The sequence below is a fragment of the Mesoplodon densirostris genome, chromosome 13 (genome assembly GCF_025265405.1).
Source record: "Mesoplodon densirostris isolate mMesDen1 chromosome 13, mMesDen1 primary haplotype, whole genome shotgun sequence".
In the NCBI taxonomy this organism is placed as follows: Eukaryota; Metazoa; Chordata; class Mammalia; order Artiodactyla; family Ziphiidae; genus Mesoplodon; species Mesoplodon densirostris.
In genome coordinates this window covers 58,349,246-58,369,620 of record NC_082673.1, presented here as the reverse complement: position 1 = coordinate 58,369,620, position 20,375 = coordinate 58,349,246, and the positions used below count along the sequence as shown (strand labels likewise).

At 40.5% G+C, this 20,375-nt stretch overlaps 1 protein-coding gene across 1 annotated transcript in view; it reads left to right on the top strand.

The window, feature by feature from the left end:
- Nucleotides 1-20,375, top strand: part of SNX31 (sorting nexin 31) — a 64,011-nt gene that overhangs the window by 43,383 nt on the left and 253 nt on the right. The window contains exons 10-13 of the mRNA XM_060116373.1: nucleotides 4,289-4,492; nucleotides 9,665-9,778; nucleotides 12,738-12,815; nucleotides 17,983-18,039. Coding sequence (XP_059972356.1) covers nucleotides 4,289-4,492; nucleotides 9,665-9,778; nucleotides 12,738-12,815; nucleotides 17,983-18,039 — 453 coding nt within the window. The remainder of the gene's footprint in view (nucleotides 1-4,288; nucleotides 4,493-9,664; nucleotides 9,779-12,737; nucleotides 12,816-17,982; nucleotides 18,040-20,375) is intronic.

Sequence of the window (20,375 nt, the reverse complement as noted above, 5' to 3'; positions counted from 1 at the left end):
TTTAAAAACTTACATAAATATGATACCAACTCACATTCCCCCAAGCAGTGTATACGAGTCTGACAAGTCATATTTTAACAGAAGAAATGGCCTTTGCTTCATTGTGTTGTCTCTTTTTTTTATCCTTTACACTTAACCAGTGTTCACCACCAAAGCACTGATTTTGAGGAAAATGCCAACAAATTTAGAGGACTCATTTATACTTAGGTTGATATAGAAAGTAATTCTTCAAAGTCTACCATGAGAATTTTATTGATGAGCTGCAAAAAAAGAGAAAAAGCATATACTGCCATGATTTAGTATTGCCCCCCTTAGTATTCCACCACAGCTTTGTCTGAGAAATTTTGAAGTTCAGTTTCTCTGTGTATTTGTAAATTTTTATAATTACAGCTTCTATTTTGATGGACAGCATATTGCTACTACTTTGGATACAGTTACCAATTCTAAGGACATTTCTGCTCTATAAACTTCTTAATTTAATAAGAATGCCATTTTTAACCATGCTGCTTTGCTCTACCAAAATTTGTATCTGTATTTTTGCCACAAAACAAATTTTCTTTTCTTTTATTTAAAAATGTTTTATTTATTTATTTATTTATTTGGCTGCGTTGGGTCTTCATTGCTGTGCATGGGCTTTCTTCTAGTTGTGGTGAGTGGGACCTGCTCTTCCTTGTGGTGCGCAGGCTTCTCATTGCGGTGGCTTCTCTTGTTGCAGAGCATGGGCTCTGCTGCGGGCTTCAGTAGTTGTGGCTCGCGGGCTCTAGAGCGCAGGCTCAGTAGTTGTGGCACATGGGCTTAGTTGCTCCGTGGCGTGTGGGATCTTCCCAGACCAGGGCTTGAACTCACGTCCCCTGCATTGGCAGGCGGATTCTTAACCACGGCGCCACCAGGGAAGCCCTAAATTTTATTTTCTATGTTGAATGTTTTACCTGATTTTATCATAATATTTTGATAGTGGTCTTTTAGAAACCTCACTTTGAGTGTATGAATTTAGTCCTCTAAATTTTCTTTGCATTTTGTTCAAAATCAATGCTTTAGTGGTTAACCAAATATAAAGAATAAAATAAGATAACACAATGAAGCAGAGGCCATTTCTTTTGTTAAAATATGTCTTGTTTGTCAGACTCATCTATACTGCTTTGGGACAGGGTATGTGTGGGGTTTTTTTTCATTTGAAAAAATATTGAACCATTATTCAAGTTAACAAATTATTTTCTCTTGAAGCATCTGAGAATACTGCTATAAAACCAGCATTATTTAAGTGTTTGTGAAGTTCTACTAATGGAGTGAACACATTAACAGCTATTGCTTAATTTTACGCACATGTACAAGAAAACTTGGAATTGAAAATGAGTGAGATTAATCTAAAGGAGCAGTCATTTGATCTAAACCAGAGAGAGGCTAACTGTGGCCCATGGGCCACTGTTTGTGTAAATGAAGTCCACGGGCACACAGCCACACTCATTCATGCATGTATCATCAAAGGCTGCCTTTGTGCTAGAGTGGAGGAGGTTAGTAACTGCGATAGAGATCATATGCCCACACAACTGAAAATATTTACTATGTGGCTCTGCAGAAAAGTTTGCCAGGGCTTCCCTGGTGGCACAGTGGTTAAGAATCCACCTGCCAATGCTAGGGACATGGGTTCGAGCCCTGGTCCGAGAAGATCCAGCATGGCGCAGAGCAACTAAACCCCGTGCCGCAACTACTGAGCCTGAGCTCTAGAGCCTGTAAGCCACAACTACTGAGCCCACGTGCCACAGCTACTGAAGCCCGGGCACCTAGAGCCTGTGCTCCACAATAAGAGAAGCCACCGCAATGAGAAGCCAGCTCCACAATGAAGAGCAGCCCCCGCTCGCCACAACTAGAGAAAGCCCGTGCGCAGCAATGAACACCCCATGCAGCCAAAAATAAATAAATAAATTTATTTAAAAAAAAAAAGGTTGCCAAACCCTGATCTAAATGAAAATACATAACCATACCTTCGGCAGTTACACATGTTAAATTATCTTTTTCAGGCACTTTTTTTTTTTTTTAGGCCACGCCATGCAGCATGCGGGATCTTAGTTCCCAGACCAGGGATCAAACCCATGCCCCCTGCACTGGGAGCACAGAGTCTTAACCACTGGACCACCAGGGAAGTCCCTATAAAGTACTTCTTAAAAGAGCTAATTTTCAGGAATTCCCTGGCGGTCCAGTGGGTAGGACTCTATGCTTTCACTGCCGTGGCCCATGTTCAACCCCTGGTTGGGGAACTAAGATCCTGCAAGCTGTGTGCCACAGCCGAAAACAAAAACGGAACTAATTTTCAAATAGATAATCCTTTTAGATTTCTGTCCTCTGGTTTTCACACAGTCAGGAATATCAGTGCACCTCCTTTGAATGGCAAATGCCAGCCAGCATTTTGAGCAAAGTACTTATTCATCAACGACTTTCTTGAGAAATGGAGCTTAACTTTTAATTAAACAAATACTTTCATCTCTTTTAGAGCATTGCAGCCAAGAGTTTATTACAAAAATTTTTAAGTGTTACCAAAGAATAAACTAAAGGAAATTTATTTTAATTTAAATTAAAGATTTATACCATATAATAAAAAAGAACTTTTGTGGTAAAAGCCATGAAACTATTCTGAATGCTCTGTGGCAAGATTGCTCAGCCCCGGTGCCCACCCACACAGGTAGGTAGCATCTACTTACAACCTGTCATTTCTGTTGTTGCCCACTGACCCAAAGGGAGGCCCGGCAGCTTAACGCATCTCCTAAGCTGAATGCATGCGCTGCAGCACAATGAGCTGGTCCAACATGTGGCCGGGAGGGACAGTAGCCTGGAATCCTCTGCCACCTAGTAGCAAGCGTCAGCTGTCCCTCACCGCATATGTCTCAGCAGGTTTCCCTTTATCAGAGAGCGTTCACGTGGTCCTTGAAAGGGAGGTGTAAGTTACCTTGCTTCAGGGAAGGATTGGGAGAGAGCCAGCTTGTCACTGGGTGGTCCTTCTGACTTAACCATGTGGTAAAGTGAGAACTATCTTCTCTGAACACACGTCTCCCACCCCATCAGGCAGGACCATGGTGAAGGCTGGAAGAACAAGGTGGAGGTCACTAAACTGATACCAGGTTATTTGGGTTTTTTTTTTTTTTTTTTTACATCTTTATTGGAGTATAACTGCTTTACAATGGTGTGTTAGTTTCTGCTTTATAACAAAGTGAATCAATTATACATATACATATGTTCCCATATCTCTTCCCTCTTGCATCTCCCTCCCTCCCACCCTCCCTATCCCACCCCTCCAGGCGGTCACAAAGCACCGAGCTGATCTCCCTGTGCTATGCGGCTGCTTCCCACTAGCTATCTGTTTTACGTTTGGTAGTGTATATATGTCCATGCCTCTCTCTTGCTTTGTCCCAGCTTACCCTTCCCCCTCCCCATATCCTCAAGTCCATTCTCTAGTAGGTCTGTGACTTTATTCCTGTCTTACCCCTAGGTTCTTCATGACATTTTTTTTTCTTAAATTCCATATATATGTGTTAGCATACGGTATTTGTCTTTCTCTTTCAGGTTATTTGAATGCAGTCATTAAAAATCACTTAAAAAAAAAAAAAGTCCTCAGTAGACATTAACAAGACAGGATGCCAGGAACACAGGTGTGAAATGCAGCTATCCTCTGTTCTGGAGTAACATCAGAAGCGGAGGGAAAATCTAAACCTTAAGCATCACTAACATTAAACATTCCCTTGACACCTTTGGGCTGTGGAGCTCAACCTAGAGAGAAGTCTCACTCTTGCCCTCATTTAGTTGCCATTTCCAAAAACTCTGTCTCTGACAATTAATGCCACCAGCATATAAAACAGCCTGTAAAAATGAACTACTTCCCTCCTATACTGATCTCAGCTTAGTTTTTTAAAACACAGCATTTTAAATATACACTTTTTGTTTATTTTGCTGCTATAATCTGCTGAGATAGAATCCTAGCTCTTCATTCGATTTCCTTCTACTCTTTTCTTCCTTCTTCATTCACGCATCGAATATTTTTATTTCCACGATGTCTGAGCACTGTAACAGGAGCCGGGACACAATGGTCAACAAGGCAGGACACACCATGAACGTGGACGGCCTTTATTGTCAGCACAAGGGGCATTGTCTTCATTTGTATCGTCCAGAAGATAAAGGTGCTTTCACTGTGACTCCATTCCATGTGTTGCATTAGAATGGTAGTAGCTTCTGACATGAGATTTTCATCTGCTTCAAGCAGTCTTTTGCTTCCTCCATCCCCCACCCCCCTTTGGAGCAGTTTTTGGAGCTATCCCAAGAGGTGTGGCACTATGGATACATACAGCTGGATCCCTGTACCTGTGACTACCCAGAACCCGGCTGTGGGACCGTTCTTTCTGTTGGCAATAATGAGATCAGCTGCTGCATAACCCTGCCTGATAACCAGACCCAGGATGTCATTTTCCAGATGAACAGAGTGAAGTGCTGGCAGGTCACTTTCCTTGTGAGTATCTTGGCAGCTTGCCTTACCCATGATTTAAAGCCTCCACCCATGATTTTAAAATCCTAGTGTTCTTGGATGAGAGCAGTTGTATTGGGGAGACAGATTTGCCATTCGAATCAGTACCTTGAGTGGACTGGCATCTAAGCCACAGGACACATCACCTAGTGGTAAAAACCTGTCTATTTTCTGGTACAAGTTCCCCACCCTTGCTATAGAGACAACCATCTTCCCACCTTCCACCTTCAGGCTTCTTTACTGCTTGAAGGGTGTTTAAAGTAATAACAACGAGTAGCAATAACAGCTACCATTTATTGAGCGCTCAGTACATTCTCAGTACCGACAAGATCTCTGTGCTTGGAAACTGAACGCTGCCCATCATGATCCCTGTCATCGTACCTACATTGCCGTCTCCTCCCAAGAGAAACCCTTCTGATCAGACTTATTGAGTACCTACTTTGTACCAGGTGCTGTGCTGGGCAATGCCACATCTGCTATTTAATTAAGTTCTTAAAAATAACCCAGCGAGGGTTTCCCTGGTGGCGCAGTGGTTGAGAGTCCGCCTGCCGATGCAGGGGACACGGGTTCGTGCCCCGGTCTGGGAAGATCCCACATGCCGCGGAGCGGCTGGGCCCGTGAGCCATAGCCGCTGAGCCTGCGCGTCCGGAGCCTGTGCTCCGCAACGGGAGAGGCCACAGCAGTGAGAGGCCCACGTACGGCAAAAAAAAGAAAAAAAAAATAACCCAGTGAGCTAAGAGGGATTATCCCCTTTACACAGGAAATGGAGGTTAACTAGTAGAGGATGAATGCTACTAGAGCAACCATGATACCCAGTTGCTAAATCCATGAAACCCACAGGGATTTTTTAGCTGGCTTGGTACTAGGTCTGTCTGTGGCATTTGATACAGTCAACCATGTCTTCCTTTTCAAAACTTCCCCTGCTTCCTCCCCTAATTTTGTGGGCTGCCTCTCCCTCTGACTCCTGACATGCTGGTGCTTCCTGGGGCTTCCATTTCTAGCATCTTTCCTCTACACATTCCCTGAAATCAAGTACAGATGACTGGTTAAAAGTCCAGTATTTCCTACTGCATTCTTGACATCTTCACCAAGTGTTTCATAGACACCTCAAACTCAACCTTTCCCCAGACCAGACTCATCTTTTCCCTCTCATGCCCATCCTAAGGTTCTTCCTCCTGTGTTCCCTGTCTTGATAAAGGGAACCTCTACCACCACTCCTTAATTGCCAAACCAGCAATCTTGAAATAATCTCTGGCTTTTCTCTTACCTTACATGTTTTTTTTGTTTGGTTGGTTTTTTTTGCGGTACATGGGCCTCTCACTGCTGTGGCCTCTCCCGTACATGGTTTTTTAAAAACCCTTACATGGTTTTTAAAAAAAATTTTTTTTTATTGAAATATAGTTGATTTACAATGTTTCAGGTGTACAGCAAAGTGATACAGTTTCATATATATATATGTATATATTCTTTTTCAGATTCTATTCCATTATAGGTTATTATAAGATATTGAATATAGTTCCCTGTGCTATACAGTAGGTCCTTGTTGTTTATTTTACATAGAGTAGTGTGTATCTGTTAATCCCAAATTCCTAATTTATCCTCCCCCCACCTTATACATTTAATTGCTGATAGAGACCTATCTATTCTATGACCCTGCTATCCCTCAAAACTCTCCCTTTCTCTCTGCCCTCACAGCTTGGTCTCAACATTTCCTGCCTGGATGAAATTCACAGCCTCCTAACCCTTCTTTCTGTGCCACTCTTTCCCTCTGGGGGTCAGAAAAAAATATATATCATATGATTTCAGGCTTTTTAAACTATGGGAACTTGTTTTGTGGCCCAAAGTTTGGTCTATCTTGAAATGTCCAATGTGCACTTGAAAAGAATGTAAATATATGCTGCCACTATTGGGTAAAATAGTCTATAAATGTCAATTATGTCAAGCAGTTGATGGTGTTCAAATAGCCTCTGTCCTTACACATTTCTCTCTACTTGTTCTGTCAGTTATTGTGAGAAGTGTTAAAATCTTCAACTATAATTGTAGATTTGTCCATTTCTTTGAGTTTTATCAGTTTTTTCCTTTTCCTGCCTTCTTTTGACTGAGTGACTATTTTATGATTCTACTCATTTGCACCATTGGGGTTTTTTTTGAGCTATACCTTTTAAATTTATGGTGATTTAAGAGATTTTAATATATATCTTTAACTTATTACAGTCTACTTTCAAATATTACACTATTTCACAAAAAGGGTAAAAACCTTACAACCGTGTACCTCTATTTGTCCCTCCTGTCCTTTGTGGTATTTATTGCTCTACTTTATTTCTACATATAAGCCTCATGCTATGTTATAATTATTTTTGCTTTAAACAGTTAATTATTTGTTAGGTAAACTTTTAATTTTGACATAATTGTAGATTCACATGCAGTTGAAAGAAATGGTACAGAGATCCTGCATACACTTGACCCACTTTTCTCCAATTATTACATCTTACAAAACTATAGTATGACATCACCACCCAGGGTATTAATATTGATACAATGAAGAGTCAAGACTTTTCCATCATCACAGGGATCTCTCATGTTGGCTTTTTATAGCTGCATCCACTTTCTCCCACCCCCATCCCTCCTTAAACCTTTGCAACCACTAATCTATTTGACATTTTCATATTGTATCATTTCAAGAATATTATATAAAACTTTTGGAGGTAATGCATATATTTATTACTTGATTGTGGTGATGATTTCATGTATATGTGCATATGTCCAAACTCTTCAAACTGTGTACATTAAATAAGTGCAGTTTTTTGCATATCAATTTTACCTCAACTGAAAAAACAAACACACATAAAACAAGGTTATGTATTGATCGGTTGATGAAAATGTTGTGACCAGAGGTCCACAGGAACCTAAACCTATATTTCCCCTTGGACTGTTTTTCAGTACCCACTAATTTAGTGCTTATGGTGTCATTATAGAACACGACTACTGTGAATAATAAGAATTGACTGTGTTTAGGAGGTAAAAATATAAATACAAGCAAGGAATTGATTACCCTAAAAAATAAAATATTACATGAATATAATCAAACATTATGTAGCTTTTTGGGATTTCCTTTACTTAGCATAATTCTTTGGAAATTCATTCAGCTTGTTGTGTATTTCAGTAGTTTGTTTCTTTTTGTTGCTGAGCAGTATTCCATGGTAGAGAATGGCTATAATTTGTTTAACCACTATCTAGTCATTTCCAGTTTTTAGCTATTATGCATAATGCTTCTATAAATATTCATGTGTAAGCTTTTGTCTGAGCACAGGTCTTCATTTTTCTAGGATAAATGCCCAGGAGTACAATTGCTGGGTCATGTGGAAGTTACATATTTAATTTTTTAAGAAACTGCCAAACTGTTTTCAAGGGGGCTGTGCCAGTTTACATTCCCACCAGTGATGTAGGAGCAATCCAGTCTCTCTGTATCCTCCTCAGCAACTGGGTGTTTTCACTGTTTTTTATTTTATCCACCCTGATAAGTGTTTAATGGTATTTAATGATTTGATTTGATTTGCTTTTCTCTCATGGCTAATGATGTTGAACATCTTTTCATGTGCTTATTTGCCATCTGTATATCTTCTTAGGTGAAATGTCTTTTCATATCTTTCACCCATTTTCCAATTGGATTGTTTGTTTACTGTTGAGTTTTGAGAGTACTTAAATTTATTCTAGATACTAGTCCTTTGTTGGATATGCGGTTTGCAACTATTTTCTTTCACTTTGCAGTTTTTCATTTTCTTTTTCTTTTTTTGTGGTACGTGGACCTCTCACTGTTGTGGCCTCTCCCGTTGCGGAGCACAGCCTCCGGACACGCAGGCTCAGCGGCCATGGCTCACGGGCCCAGCCGCTCCGCAGCATGTGAGATCCTCCCGGACAGGGGCACGAACCCGTGTCCCCTGCATCGGCAGGTGGACTCTCAACCACTGCGCCACCAGGGAAGCCCTTCATCTTCTTAATAGGGCCTTTTGCAGAGCAAAAGATTTTAATTTTGATGAAGTCTAATTCATCTGTTTTTTTATTCTGTTTCTGGTGTCAAGTCTAACAATTCTCTGCCAAACCCTAAAATCCTGAAGAATTTTTCCCCGAGTTTTTTTGTTCGTTTTTTTCCCCTAAAAGTTGTATAGTTATAGGTTATACATTTAAGTCCATGACCCATTTTGAGTTAATTTGCATATAGGGTATGAAATTTAGAACATGGTTCTCTTTTTTGCCTATGGAAGTCCAATTGCTCCAGCGCCACTTGTTGAAGAGGCTATCTTTTCTCAACTGAACTGCTTTTGTACCTTTGTCAAAAATCAGTTGTGCACATTTGTGTGGGTTTATTTCTGGATTCTCTGCTCTGTTCCACTGATCTTTGTGTCTGTCCCTCCACCAATACCACACCATCACTCTCTTCCTTTGTAACAGTTTTAGTGAGATATAATTCATAAACCATGCAATACATGTGCCACCACCCTCCAGGAGGGCAGCATTTCCTGACAGTCCTACCTAGAGAGCCACAGCAAAGAGGGAAATTTTTCCCAAGGGAATTTGAAACTCCAGTACTAGAAGAGAAAGGGATAGATGCTGTATAGCAAAAACCACAGGGGCTTTCTCCAGGCTTTCAGGATCTGGCCCTACCCTGCTTCTCTAAGCCCCTTTTCTCACCACCCTCCATGCCTTGCAGTCTGCGCTTCAGCCACACTCCAGTGTGCCAGGTTCCCTCAGGCCTCAATGCATTTGCACTTGTTTTTTCTTCTACCAGGACCCACTTGTCACCATCACCCCCCTTCCCCCCCAAAAAACATACAACAAACTTGGATAATTTCTACTTCTACTCAAATAACACCGCCCCCCCCCCCCGCCCCCCACCGCAGCCTCCGCCAGCCTTCCTTTACATCCTAGTCTGGATTAGGTGTCCATCCTATTTACTTCCATAGACCTGTATTCATTTCCCTTATAATATTGATACTTATTATATCACACTATGATGATTTGCTTTAATGGCTCCCAAATAGATTGATATTTATAGTTTCTTGAGAATAGGAATAGTCTCACTTGTTTTGATATTTTGCCCAGCACATAGTAGCCACTTACATTCCTACTGAATATCAAATAATATCTTTTCCTTTGTAGGGGACTCTGCTGGATACAGATGGGCCCCAGCAAACTCTCAACCAGAACTTAGAGCTCAGATTTCAGTATAGTGAGGATAGTCACTGGCAGTGGTTTGTTATTTACACCAAACAGGTAAGTTCTTAGGGCAGAGCAGGAAAACCTTCTGTGCTAAAATGCTCTCTTGCACTCTGGGGTGGACAAAGCACATTACCCTAACCCAACTGGATCAGAGTACTAGAGAATGCTACACATGCTCCTTTGAGCCTGTAATGTCATTTATTTTGTTTGGTTTCATTTTATTTTATTTTACTAGTCACCAAAGCTTTCATATCAGTTAGAAATGAATTTAGTTACCAAGTAACAGAAGACTCAACTAACAGTGACTTAGACCATGGGTCAGTAAACTTTTTCTCAAAGAACCAGTTGGTAAATATTTTAGGTTTGAGGTTCATATGGCCTCTGTTGCAACTAGTCAACTCTATTGTAGCACAAAAGCAGCCACAGACAATACATGAATGAATGGGTGTTTCAGTAAAACTTTATTTATAAAAAGAGGTGGGGCGGCTAGATTTGTTTGCCAAACCCTGGCTTAGACAATACAGACATTTGTCATCTTACTTAATAAGAATAGCGGAGGCAAATGATTGGCATCTCTATAATTCTTTTGGCATTTTCCAAGTAGATAAAAGTTATCCCTTTTATCTGGAAAGCCAAAGCCTTACCCCAGAAGCCCCCCAGTAGACTTTCCATTTTGTCTCATTGGCTAGAACTGGGTCACATGGGCACTCCTAGCTGCAAGGGAGTCTGGGAATCAAGCATTTAGCATAGAGGAACTGGATTCATGATCAGTTTAGAATAAGCATCACTGCCTAGAGCTGGGTACTTCCAAAATCAGTGTTCTCTTACGAGGGAAGAAGGAACAATGGCTGTTGGGTAGCAATAATTAAATTTGAAGTAAATTTGAAATAATTGAAATAAAAATCCATTAAAAAATCTAATTTTCTAAATGCCAAATCCAATTGAAAATTATTTTTACCGAGATAAACTATTTCAATTTGGAGTCAAAATTACAAAAGTTCTAAAATGAAACCAAAATATCAAAGTAATCTTTGCATCAACATTGTATTCAGCTTGAGTCCCTGGTGATCATACTCACTTGTGTTCCATGGAGCATTCTGGTCTCAGGCACAAAGCTCCCTTTCAACTCCTTATGGTACAGTGGTGATCAGGAGATAATAGATATCAATGTCCTCTGAAAAACACAAAGTACTAAACCAACATCCTAGGTTAAAGAAATGTCTCCCCAGGTTCACCTTAAATAGAAAACATTCTTAGGGAAATGATAGGATGGTTTGCTGAGGCGAGATCTGCAGTCACTTGGAGAGACACAGAGAGATTTTGGCAGTGAAACCATGCCCTTCCGCTAGCATGTTATGTGCAGTAGTTAAATTTTATTATGGTCTTTTAATCTAGTCCGAGGCAAATGAGTTTAAGCCACTATAGAGAGGTGCAATAAACATTCTTTTAAAGGATTCCTGGTAAGGTCTTATTTCCTTTGGAGTGTGGGTTTTTTGATATGCACCCAAGGGCTACTTCTGCAAAAGACAGAAATGTGGCTTGTGTGCCTTGCAAATACAAAAGAGGGCTGGGGCCCAAATCGTTCCTGAGCCCTTTAAACAGAAGCTCAGTCCCTTCATATTTAATAAACCTTACCTGGCTTATAGCAGAATCCTAACGTACATATCTCTGTAACTTTGTATAGGAGCATGGAAGCAGTCCCCACCTTGCGAGACACCACTAAACACCCTTCCTAGCTGCATCGGCTCAGTTTGTTGTTTAACTATTTCGTACCCTGGTTTTGTGTAGGTTACATATAGGCACAGATAAACAGGGTTAGTTTTCAGCTAAATCAGGAAGGCAAATGTTGTTTCTGTGTATAAAACCCACATCTGTGACTCTTTTCCTTGTTGGTGGCAGCCCTTTCTTTTCCCTTCCCTCCTTTCTCTCCCCTTGAATAAAATGTAACCCATCATGCTCTACAGTCCTGCAAAACTTTGGAATGTTCCCTCTGTGTAGCCCAGTCGCCCTCTAATTCTGCTTTCTATGTCCTGTCCTCCAAGGGTTTTGTATATTGGCTACCACCCCCAGCTGAGTTTTCTCTCCCTCTCCCCCTCCTCCTCTCCATCATTCCCCCAGTCCCCAGCCACCCTGTTCAGTGACCATCCTTGAGCACAAATTTATACTAAAGTTTTATAGCCTCAAGCTTTGAGCTTCAGTTGTCTCAAACCTCAGTCGGGCTGAATAAGAAAAGAACAAGCCAAGAGTTGAGAACAGAAAAAAGAGGGGAAAAAAAGGATTTGTGGGAAAGGAGCAAATGGGAAGATCACAGGGAACCTTAAATTAGGCACATGGGGTGAAGTTCCTGGAAAAAGGAAGCCCCGGCTTTTGTGCAGCAAGATGGATGACATGTGTGTCTTGGCACTAACAGTGATGAGCCAGCAATAAGCTACAGGTGATGTTGGCGGCAACTGACTGTCTTGGCAGTGAATGATTAAAAATACCAGAAAATTTAAAAATGAAGAAAAACAACTAATTTTGTCTTTAGTTCAGTAAAAGCCATAAGGTACTAATATATTCTTTCAAACAGGTTAGTATGTATACGTAATAATAGGTCTCTCAGTCGTTATGCATACAGTTAAATATAAGACTGACCATCAGTTGATTTGATTGCAATTATAAGCAGTTTTTATTATTTGTTGCTCATAAGACATGAGCTGTTTACAAAGTAATAGAAAAAAATGGGATGTAAGGAGGGACTTTTGAAAGGGAAAAAGATTAAAAATGAGATCCTGGTCATTTTTAATCTACCTTTTAAAAAATTACTGCAAATATATCCATGTAATTGAGAAAATTTATGGTTATTTGCTAATTGTATCTTATGCAAATTAATGAAAGTTAAAGAAGAACTCTAAATTCTTAAAAGCATACTGTTGTAGGGCAGAGAACAAAATCTGCTTTGCTGTATGAAGAGGGAAGGAAGAGAATGAGGATCTCTTCAATTGAGAGAGTTCTTTATTTCTGGGTTTCTTAGGCTTTTTTGCTGAGTAGCTGCTTGAAAAAGATGATCTCAGAAAAGATGGCAAAGCAAGCTGCAGAGAATCCAGAAATGGTAAGTGCTCTTATCTGTGTATATGTTTCACTTTATTTCCACCATCAGCTGACACTAAACTACACGGATGAATTCCCTGGGCCAGCAAGTCTGGTCCTCAAGGGAAGAACCCAACTGCCCAGAAGTGAGCTTCCCTGCCTTCCGGGAGCTCAGTCTTCAGAATGCAAGCCATTTTTTTCCAAGGAGAAGTCGTCCTTGGATTGCTGAGAACTCTCTAATCCTCTGCTCTGTATCCTTGTATTTCTGCCTTCCCCCAAACGGAAGACTCCAGATTTACCACAAAAGCAACATCATAAAGACAGGATCTTAAGAGGTCTGTAACACAGCAGCGATGAGCTTACATAAGCTCTGCAGTTTTGTCTCTAGAAAGAACTCACAGCCCCTTAATACTTCCACTGTGCCAAATTAAAATGCCTTTAGCGGTTTGGAGAAGCCATTGAGTAAAAGAAGCTCTCAAGGCTATAATTTTTCCTCAATGTAAAATTTACTTTGTTTTTCTAGTCTTCATCTCTTCAATAAAGGCCTAATTACTCACTGAAAGTGTTGGTGCTATAAAGAGAGTTCCTGAGATTTTAAACTTTCTACTTGCCTTGTCACCATCATTAAAAAGCTTGTGCCAGGGCTTCCCTGGTGGCGCAGTGGTTGAGAGTCCGCCTGCCGATGCAGGGGACACGGGTTCATGCCCCGGTCCGGGAAGATCCCACATGCTGCTGAGCGGCTGGGCCCGTGAGCCATGGCTGCTGAGCCTGCGCATCTGGAGCCTGTGCTCCACAACGGGAGAGGCCACAACAGTGAGAGGCCCGCGTACCGCAAAAAAAAAAAAAAAAAAAAAAAAAAAAAAGGTGGATAATACCATTAGTTTAACATTGATCTTTACTTGACTTAGCAGCTTTTTTCTAAGAAAAAACTTGCATTTTATCCTTATTTCTCTTTCTTATAGAACTGAAAATATTTTCCCAGGGAAGATAAAATTCACTGCCCCTTGGTGTTCAAACACTTCAAAATGTACTAGAAAGTAACAATTCAAAGCGATGAAAGAATCAAGGATGGTTTTTTATTTTTTAATTAAGAACGTGTCTTTTTTTTTTCTTTTTTTGGCTGTGTTGGGTCTTCGTTGTTGCTCATGGGCTTTCTCTAGTTGCGGCTAGTGGGGGCTACTCTTCATTGTGGTGCATGGGCTTCTCATTGTGGTGGCTTTTCTTGTTGCAGAGCACAGGCTGTAGACACGCGAGCTTCAGTAGTTGCAGCACACTGGCTCAGTAGTTGTGGTATGCAGGCCCTAGAGCGCACAGCCTTCAGTAGTTGTGGTGCGTGGGCTCAGTAGTTGTGGCTTGTGGGCTCTAGAGCACAGGCTCAGTAGTTGTGGCACACGGGCTTAGTTGCTCCACGGTGTGTGCGATCTTCCTGGACCAGGGATTGAACCTGAGTCCCCTGCACTGGCAGGCAGATTCTTAACCACTGCGCCACGAGGGAAGTCCCAAGGATTCTCTTTTTAAAAGAGTAATAAAATCTAACCTCCTAGGCAGGATGGACCCTCTTAGGCTCCAATTTACATATTTACATATACATATGATAAATATGTATAAACATAAATATATCATGTCATTATACATATGTGTGTGTATATATATGTAGGGAGAGAGAGAGACAGATACAGAGAGACAGAGAGAGAAAAGTAATTAAAGTAGCCCCATTAAAAGGGAGAACTACTCTCAAATGTGGTTCAGTAAAGTGTAAGCTATTTGTTGCAGGAAATACTCGTACAGTGAATAGCAAAAGAGTTTGCTCTATAATAGGAGAAGGTAGTAGTCTATTTAAAGTTTTAAAGAAAAACAAGCATGCTACCACATTCCTTAGATTTGCACGCAAATTAAAATCTATAGTTATCCCAGTGGCTGACAGCAAAATCAGCATGGTAGTCAATAAAACTTGTACTGTTTTATCCAAATATTCAAGTTTTATTCCATGAACTTTTTATTTCTTCCCTTATTTTGGTTCTTAGAAAGAAAAGTTAAGACCCTTCCTCTTGAAAATTGGATGTTGTAGGAATAGTCCACATTTCAAGAGAATGTTGTAGGAATAGTCCACATTTTAGTCTGGAATTTCATGTACAAACCCCTGGGTAGAATGAGACCCTGGAAGGGAAATAGAACAGACAGATCAGCTGTTTGAACTTCGACTAAGTTCTAGACCTCCTCACAAAGCACAATTGATGAGAACAAGTCATTTTATGGAGCTTAAAGTAGCCGTATAAATGTTTGACTGTGACATTCACTCATTTTCTAGGTAAGCACATAACGTCTGAACTGACACCTGTCGCTTATAGAAGGCTTGTATGGACTAAGATACAGAGGTCTCTAATTTGCAAGGCAGAATAAATTCTAAGATTTTGATAATTGTGAAGAATCTGGGGAGGGAAAGAGAAATTAAGAAAACTGTAACCAAATGAGCCCCATAAATAAAGCAGATGGTCCCTAGGGAGATTAAATAGTACTGTTTTATCCTGGTAAGAAGGAAGGAGTGAAAGAAGAAATTTAGTGCTAAGAAAGTTAATTAGCTTAGTTAGCTTTAAGCAATGCTTTCAAAGGTAAGACTTGAAACATTTATGAAGAGATCATTAAAATTTGATCATTAAAATTTGAAGTCAAACAAATGCACTAAAGAAAAATGTAAACACCCAACTAAAAACATGTTAAATTCTTCAGACAGTATTAATTGAAAACCAGAAAGGGAAAAAGAAGTGTAACATTCTTCTTAGAGCTATGCTCCTACACAAAAAGCTAAATTGTTTTTTTTTTAATATTTGCTACTTGTAACTAGAACAGAATTAAAAGATTATTTTATTTGAAAATAAAGTCTATTAGTTAGGAATAGATTTGGCATCCTGTAACAAAAAACAAAACAAGACAAAATAAGTGTCTTGGACAAAATAAAAGTTTGTTTCTCTCTCATCTAAAAGAAGCCAAGAAGTAGGCAGTCTGGGGCTGGGATGGTGACTCCATGATGTCACCAGAGACCTTTCTGCTCCACCGTCTTCTGTGGGTCTGAATGTCTAAATTGGTTTTCCGAAAAATGGCAAAGAACAGGTAGCATTCTGATTCCAGCTTGCCTCATACCTCCCATCCCCTCCCCAACTACCATTGCCATAAATATTTCTCTCTCCACTCCTCTTTCATTTGGGGCAAGATCAGACTATGTAAAAGGCCGCTGGGTTCAGAGATGAGTGCTTTGAAGTGTGCTTCTGCTATGTGATGAGAAGGGGAAACACCAAGGGAGTGCTGTCTGATGTCCCAAGAATGGTAGCCTTTGCATAGCTGGTCCAGTTCAGAAAACAGAAAATGTACTGACATTACAGTCATCACAAGAATGGTCTGAGCACAGCAGGAGGACAAAGTTTTAGAGAGCCAGGGGGAAGTTACTGTGCAGGAATGAAGGGTTATATTATTAACAGAAATTCTGTTGATGAGAGAGAGAGTGCAGGGATACTGCATTATGAAAAAGGATTACCTTTTTCCCCCAACTTTATTACCCCAGTATATAAAATATATAAAGCCTATTGAAATAAGTCAAGGAAACTGATTATTTCAGAAGTTGCTTAACATTTGTAATGGGTTCTATTTTATTTCATTTCTACATGGGGAGGGGGAGGGGAAGGAGACTAGGAGAGAGAAAAATTCTGGGAGGTTTCTCCCAACTTCTGTATTTCGTCGCACAAGACTACTTACAAACTATAATGTAATACCATAAAATAATAATAATGAAACACATAAGATATCAGAACATTAATTTCTCATTTACCAAGACCTAATAATGATTTTTTTAAACTATTGATATAGGCTTCAACTATATAACTATCTCTGTTGAGAATATTAACCTAAAGGAAGTCCTACATAGCCTTCAAAGCAATGTATTTTATGGCAAAATTAAGTTAAAAGATAATGTTCTTTTGCAGTGTCATGTTATTTATCCCACTTATTTTGTAATGTCCCACTCTATAGTCTCATGAATAATAAGCAATAGTAAACAACTTAGTTAATTCACCCCCTCATTCTGTCATTTACCAATGCCTATGTTTACCATACAGTGGCTAGAAACTGAGAATCCAGTGTTAAGAAGTTTATTTGTTGAAGGAGAAAGGCAATTAGTACAGAAACATTCAGGATTATAGAGTGATACGTTGAGATACGCACATGATGCATAGTTGTTTAATAGCAGTTCTTTTCTTTTTCTATAAGGAGAGTCTAAGAGCACTTTCCCCTAAACCCTGGCTAGGAGACTGACCTTTGTGTGCTGTGACCTTGCCCTCTGACCTCCAGCCTCCAACTGGTGTCACCCAGGGGGAAACCCAGTGAGGTTGGAGAGTGGGAGAAAATGGAGACTGGGGTATTTATTTCTCCAACTCTGTCCCAGCTGGGTCTCTGGGGTTGGCCCGGCCCTCTACTGAGGGCCACAGTTCCTGTAGGCGACCTCTCCTCCCTGCTGCTACGGCCACTCTGGTTCCAGTACCAGCTGCTGCCCTCGCCCCTTCAGGCCTAGAAGCGGTAAGAATTACTCCCACCCTCCCTAGCCCCTCACTGCTAGCCTCTGAGGGCTCCCACACCCCGTCACTGATTCACTTGAATCCTCCCCACACCTCCATTAGGCAGTTCCTTTTAGAAACTCCCCTCAGCTACCCCAAGAGTGGGCCATCTGTTTTCTGCTGGGCCCCTGACCGTTATATTAAGTTTACCTTATGTGCATGAGATATATTCAAGTATTTTAAACTTTGGTTTGATTCTTCCCTTGATTAATGATGCCTTCTGATTAATCAAAGCCCCATCTGGCTTTGGTTCAGCATATGGATTGGAGCTCTGTGGCTTATTTCTGGATTTAGGAGTTCATTTCGTGTGAAGTCCTTTTAAAAGCTGTGTTAAGTCACAAAATCCACAGGCAGCCACCAATGTTAAACATTAAGCTTCACTTCACTTTGGGGGACTCAATTTCTGCAACGCTGAGATACTTGCAAACGAAGGGGGCCTGTGCAGATGATGAGCAGGTGTCCTGCTGACTGGCAGCCTTCGGGACCATTAAGAAGATTATTGTGGAAGGAGAAATGTGCTGGTTAAATAGATTATTTGTGTGCTCGCTTCTCCGGCTGTGCTGACTGACATTTCACTAATCTATTTAGCAGATTGAAGTTCCAGAACAAGGCAAAAGTAAAAAACACCACAGTCAACAAAGCCAGGTCTGTGAGTAAAATTATGTAATGGATATATTATAATTCTGATAAATCTGCCCGTTTTTCCTCTTTAAGTAACCAGTCATTCTACTTTTAAGGTTAAGACAGAATTGTCTTTCACAGAAGCTCGTCCATACACACTGGTCCGGTTGGACACTTATCATAGAAATAGTGTTTTTTACCGTGGTACCCAGTTGGGCGAGGAGAAATACTTTCCTGAATTTATATATAGAAAACTTCCAAGAAGCATACAAAATTCTTTAGTAATTTTCTTCTACACTCCATACATTTTTTAAAACTCCTCTTTCTAGTTTGTATATTTTAGTTTCATCGACTTTCTGTGGTGAACTCTGTATAAAGGAACTTTTAAGTTTATAAACTACTTTTTCAAGCATTTAGGTCTGCTGTGCAGATAGCAATAACAATAAATATCATAATAGAAAGCACTAATAGACACTCATTGCCAGGCACTGTTTGAAGCACTTTTCTGTGGATTAATGCATTTATCCTTACCATGATCCTGTAAGTCAGTTGAGGAAATTGGGGCACAGAGAGTTAGGTGACTTGCTCTAGGCTGTACAGTTATCAGTGGTAGGAGGAAGCAGGCAGTCTGATTCCAGAGCTGTGCCCTTAACTAACTCTTCCTTTCGAGGTTCAAATCCTAGTGTGGGTGAACAAAATAAAGGTAGCCTCTAAGTAGCATTTGAATGGGATTTATTATTGGTCCAGCTCCTGTCACAGAGTCTGCTGTGTATATAAAGATAGTATATAAGTACAGTATTTATAAATATATAAGGTCCTTCCTTGAGTGAATGAGCTCAGAGAAAAATTTTAAAAACAGATTAAATGCAGAACTGTCTCTCCTACATAAGAACGGCATTTCTGGCTGCTTACATCAGAGACAGGAGGTGAGAACTCCACCAATTACTGGCTGTGTGTCTTCAGGCAGATCAAAAAACTAAATGTGTATAAGGGACTCTTGGGGTGCTTACTGAAATACAAATTCCTGGGCCTCACCCCAAAAGATGGATTCAGTATATCAGCATTTATAGCAAGAACTCCAGTGGGAAACACTGCACCAAGCTTCAGCTTCTTTATCTGGAAAATCACTCCGTCACTTAAATTCATCCATTTCGGCAGCATAGTGATGGCATAGAGGTGTAGTTCTCAACCTTAGCTGCATATTAGCACCTGGAGAGCTCGAAAAACTAATGATGGCTGGGCTGCACCCTCAAAGATTCTGATTTAACTGATCTGAGGGGCCTGGCAGCAGAATTCTTTAAAGCTCCCCACGTGGTCTAAAGTACAGCCAGGATTGGAACTATTATCCTAAAACAGTGGTTCTCAGAGTGGGGTCCCTAGACTGGAAGGGTCAGCATCCCTCGGGAACTTACTAGAAATTCAAATTCTCAGGCCCCCAACTTACTGGATCAGAAACTCTGGGGTTGGGGGCCAGCAAGCCCTCCAGTTGAGTCTGATGCATGTTTGAGTTTGAGAGCCACTGTCCTAGAACAACAGACAACACAATAGTCAGCATGGGTGAGCAGCAATGCTAAAGCAGGCAAACCTCCCTCATGCTCTGAGCCGGGCCAGCATGTCGGAAGGGGGCCTGGTGTCCAATTATATTGAATTCCAACTTATTTTAGCCAACCTTTATAGAGAGCTTATCCTGAGATGGGCACTGTTATAGTTGCTTTCCACATATAACTCATTTAATCTTCACAGCAACCCAAGTATTATTATTATCCTTGGTTTGTAGCCAAGGGAACTGAAAACACAGAAAGGTTAAGTAACTGTCCCAAGGTCACACAGCTGGTAAATGATGGAGTTAGTCTCCGTACCCAAGCAGTCTTTATTTGTTATTTAACAAATAAAGTTTATTTGTTCCTTTAACCACTCTGCCATGGGGCCTCTCTATCAAGACAAATCTCTCAGAGAAAAAAGAAAAATTAGCTGCTCTGCCTGGTGAGCTGCCACACATTTATTTCACCAGGGCCAAAGCCCACTCTCCATGGCCCTGTCTTAGAGATTTTATAAACACTGAAAGCCAACTGTTCACTTACTGAAGGTTTGCAGCAACCATAACTTCTTAAAATATTTTAAAATAACTATAATACTTTTTAAAATTTTGTGTGGGATGTGCACTAAAGGTTTTGGGTGAAGTTAACAATTGAAAGTCATATGTCTTTAAGAGAGGGGAAAAAGACAGAGGCAGAGTTCAAGTGTTACCTGGAGAGATCCCAGTGCCTGGAAAGGTGCTCTGGACATGCGTACCTCTCCATACCCATAGGAAGCATTCTCAGCACTAACAGATGTATACCTACCTCAGAAACAAAGCTTCT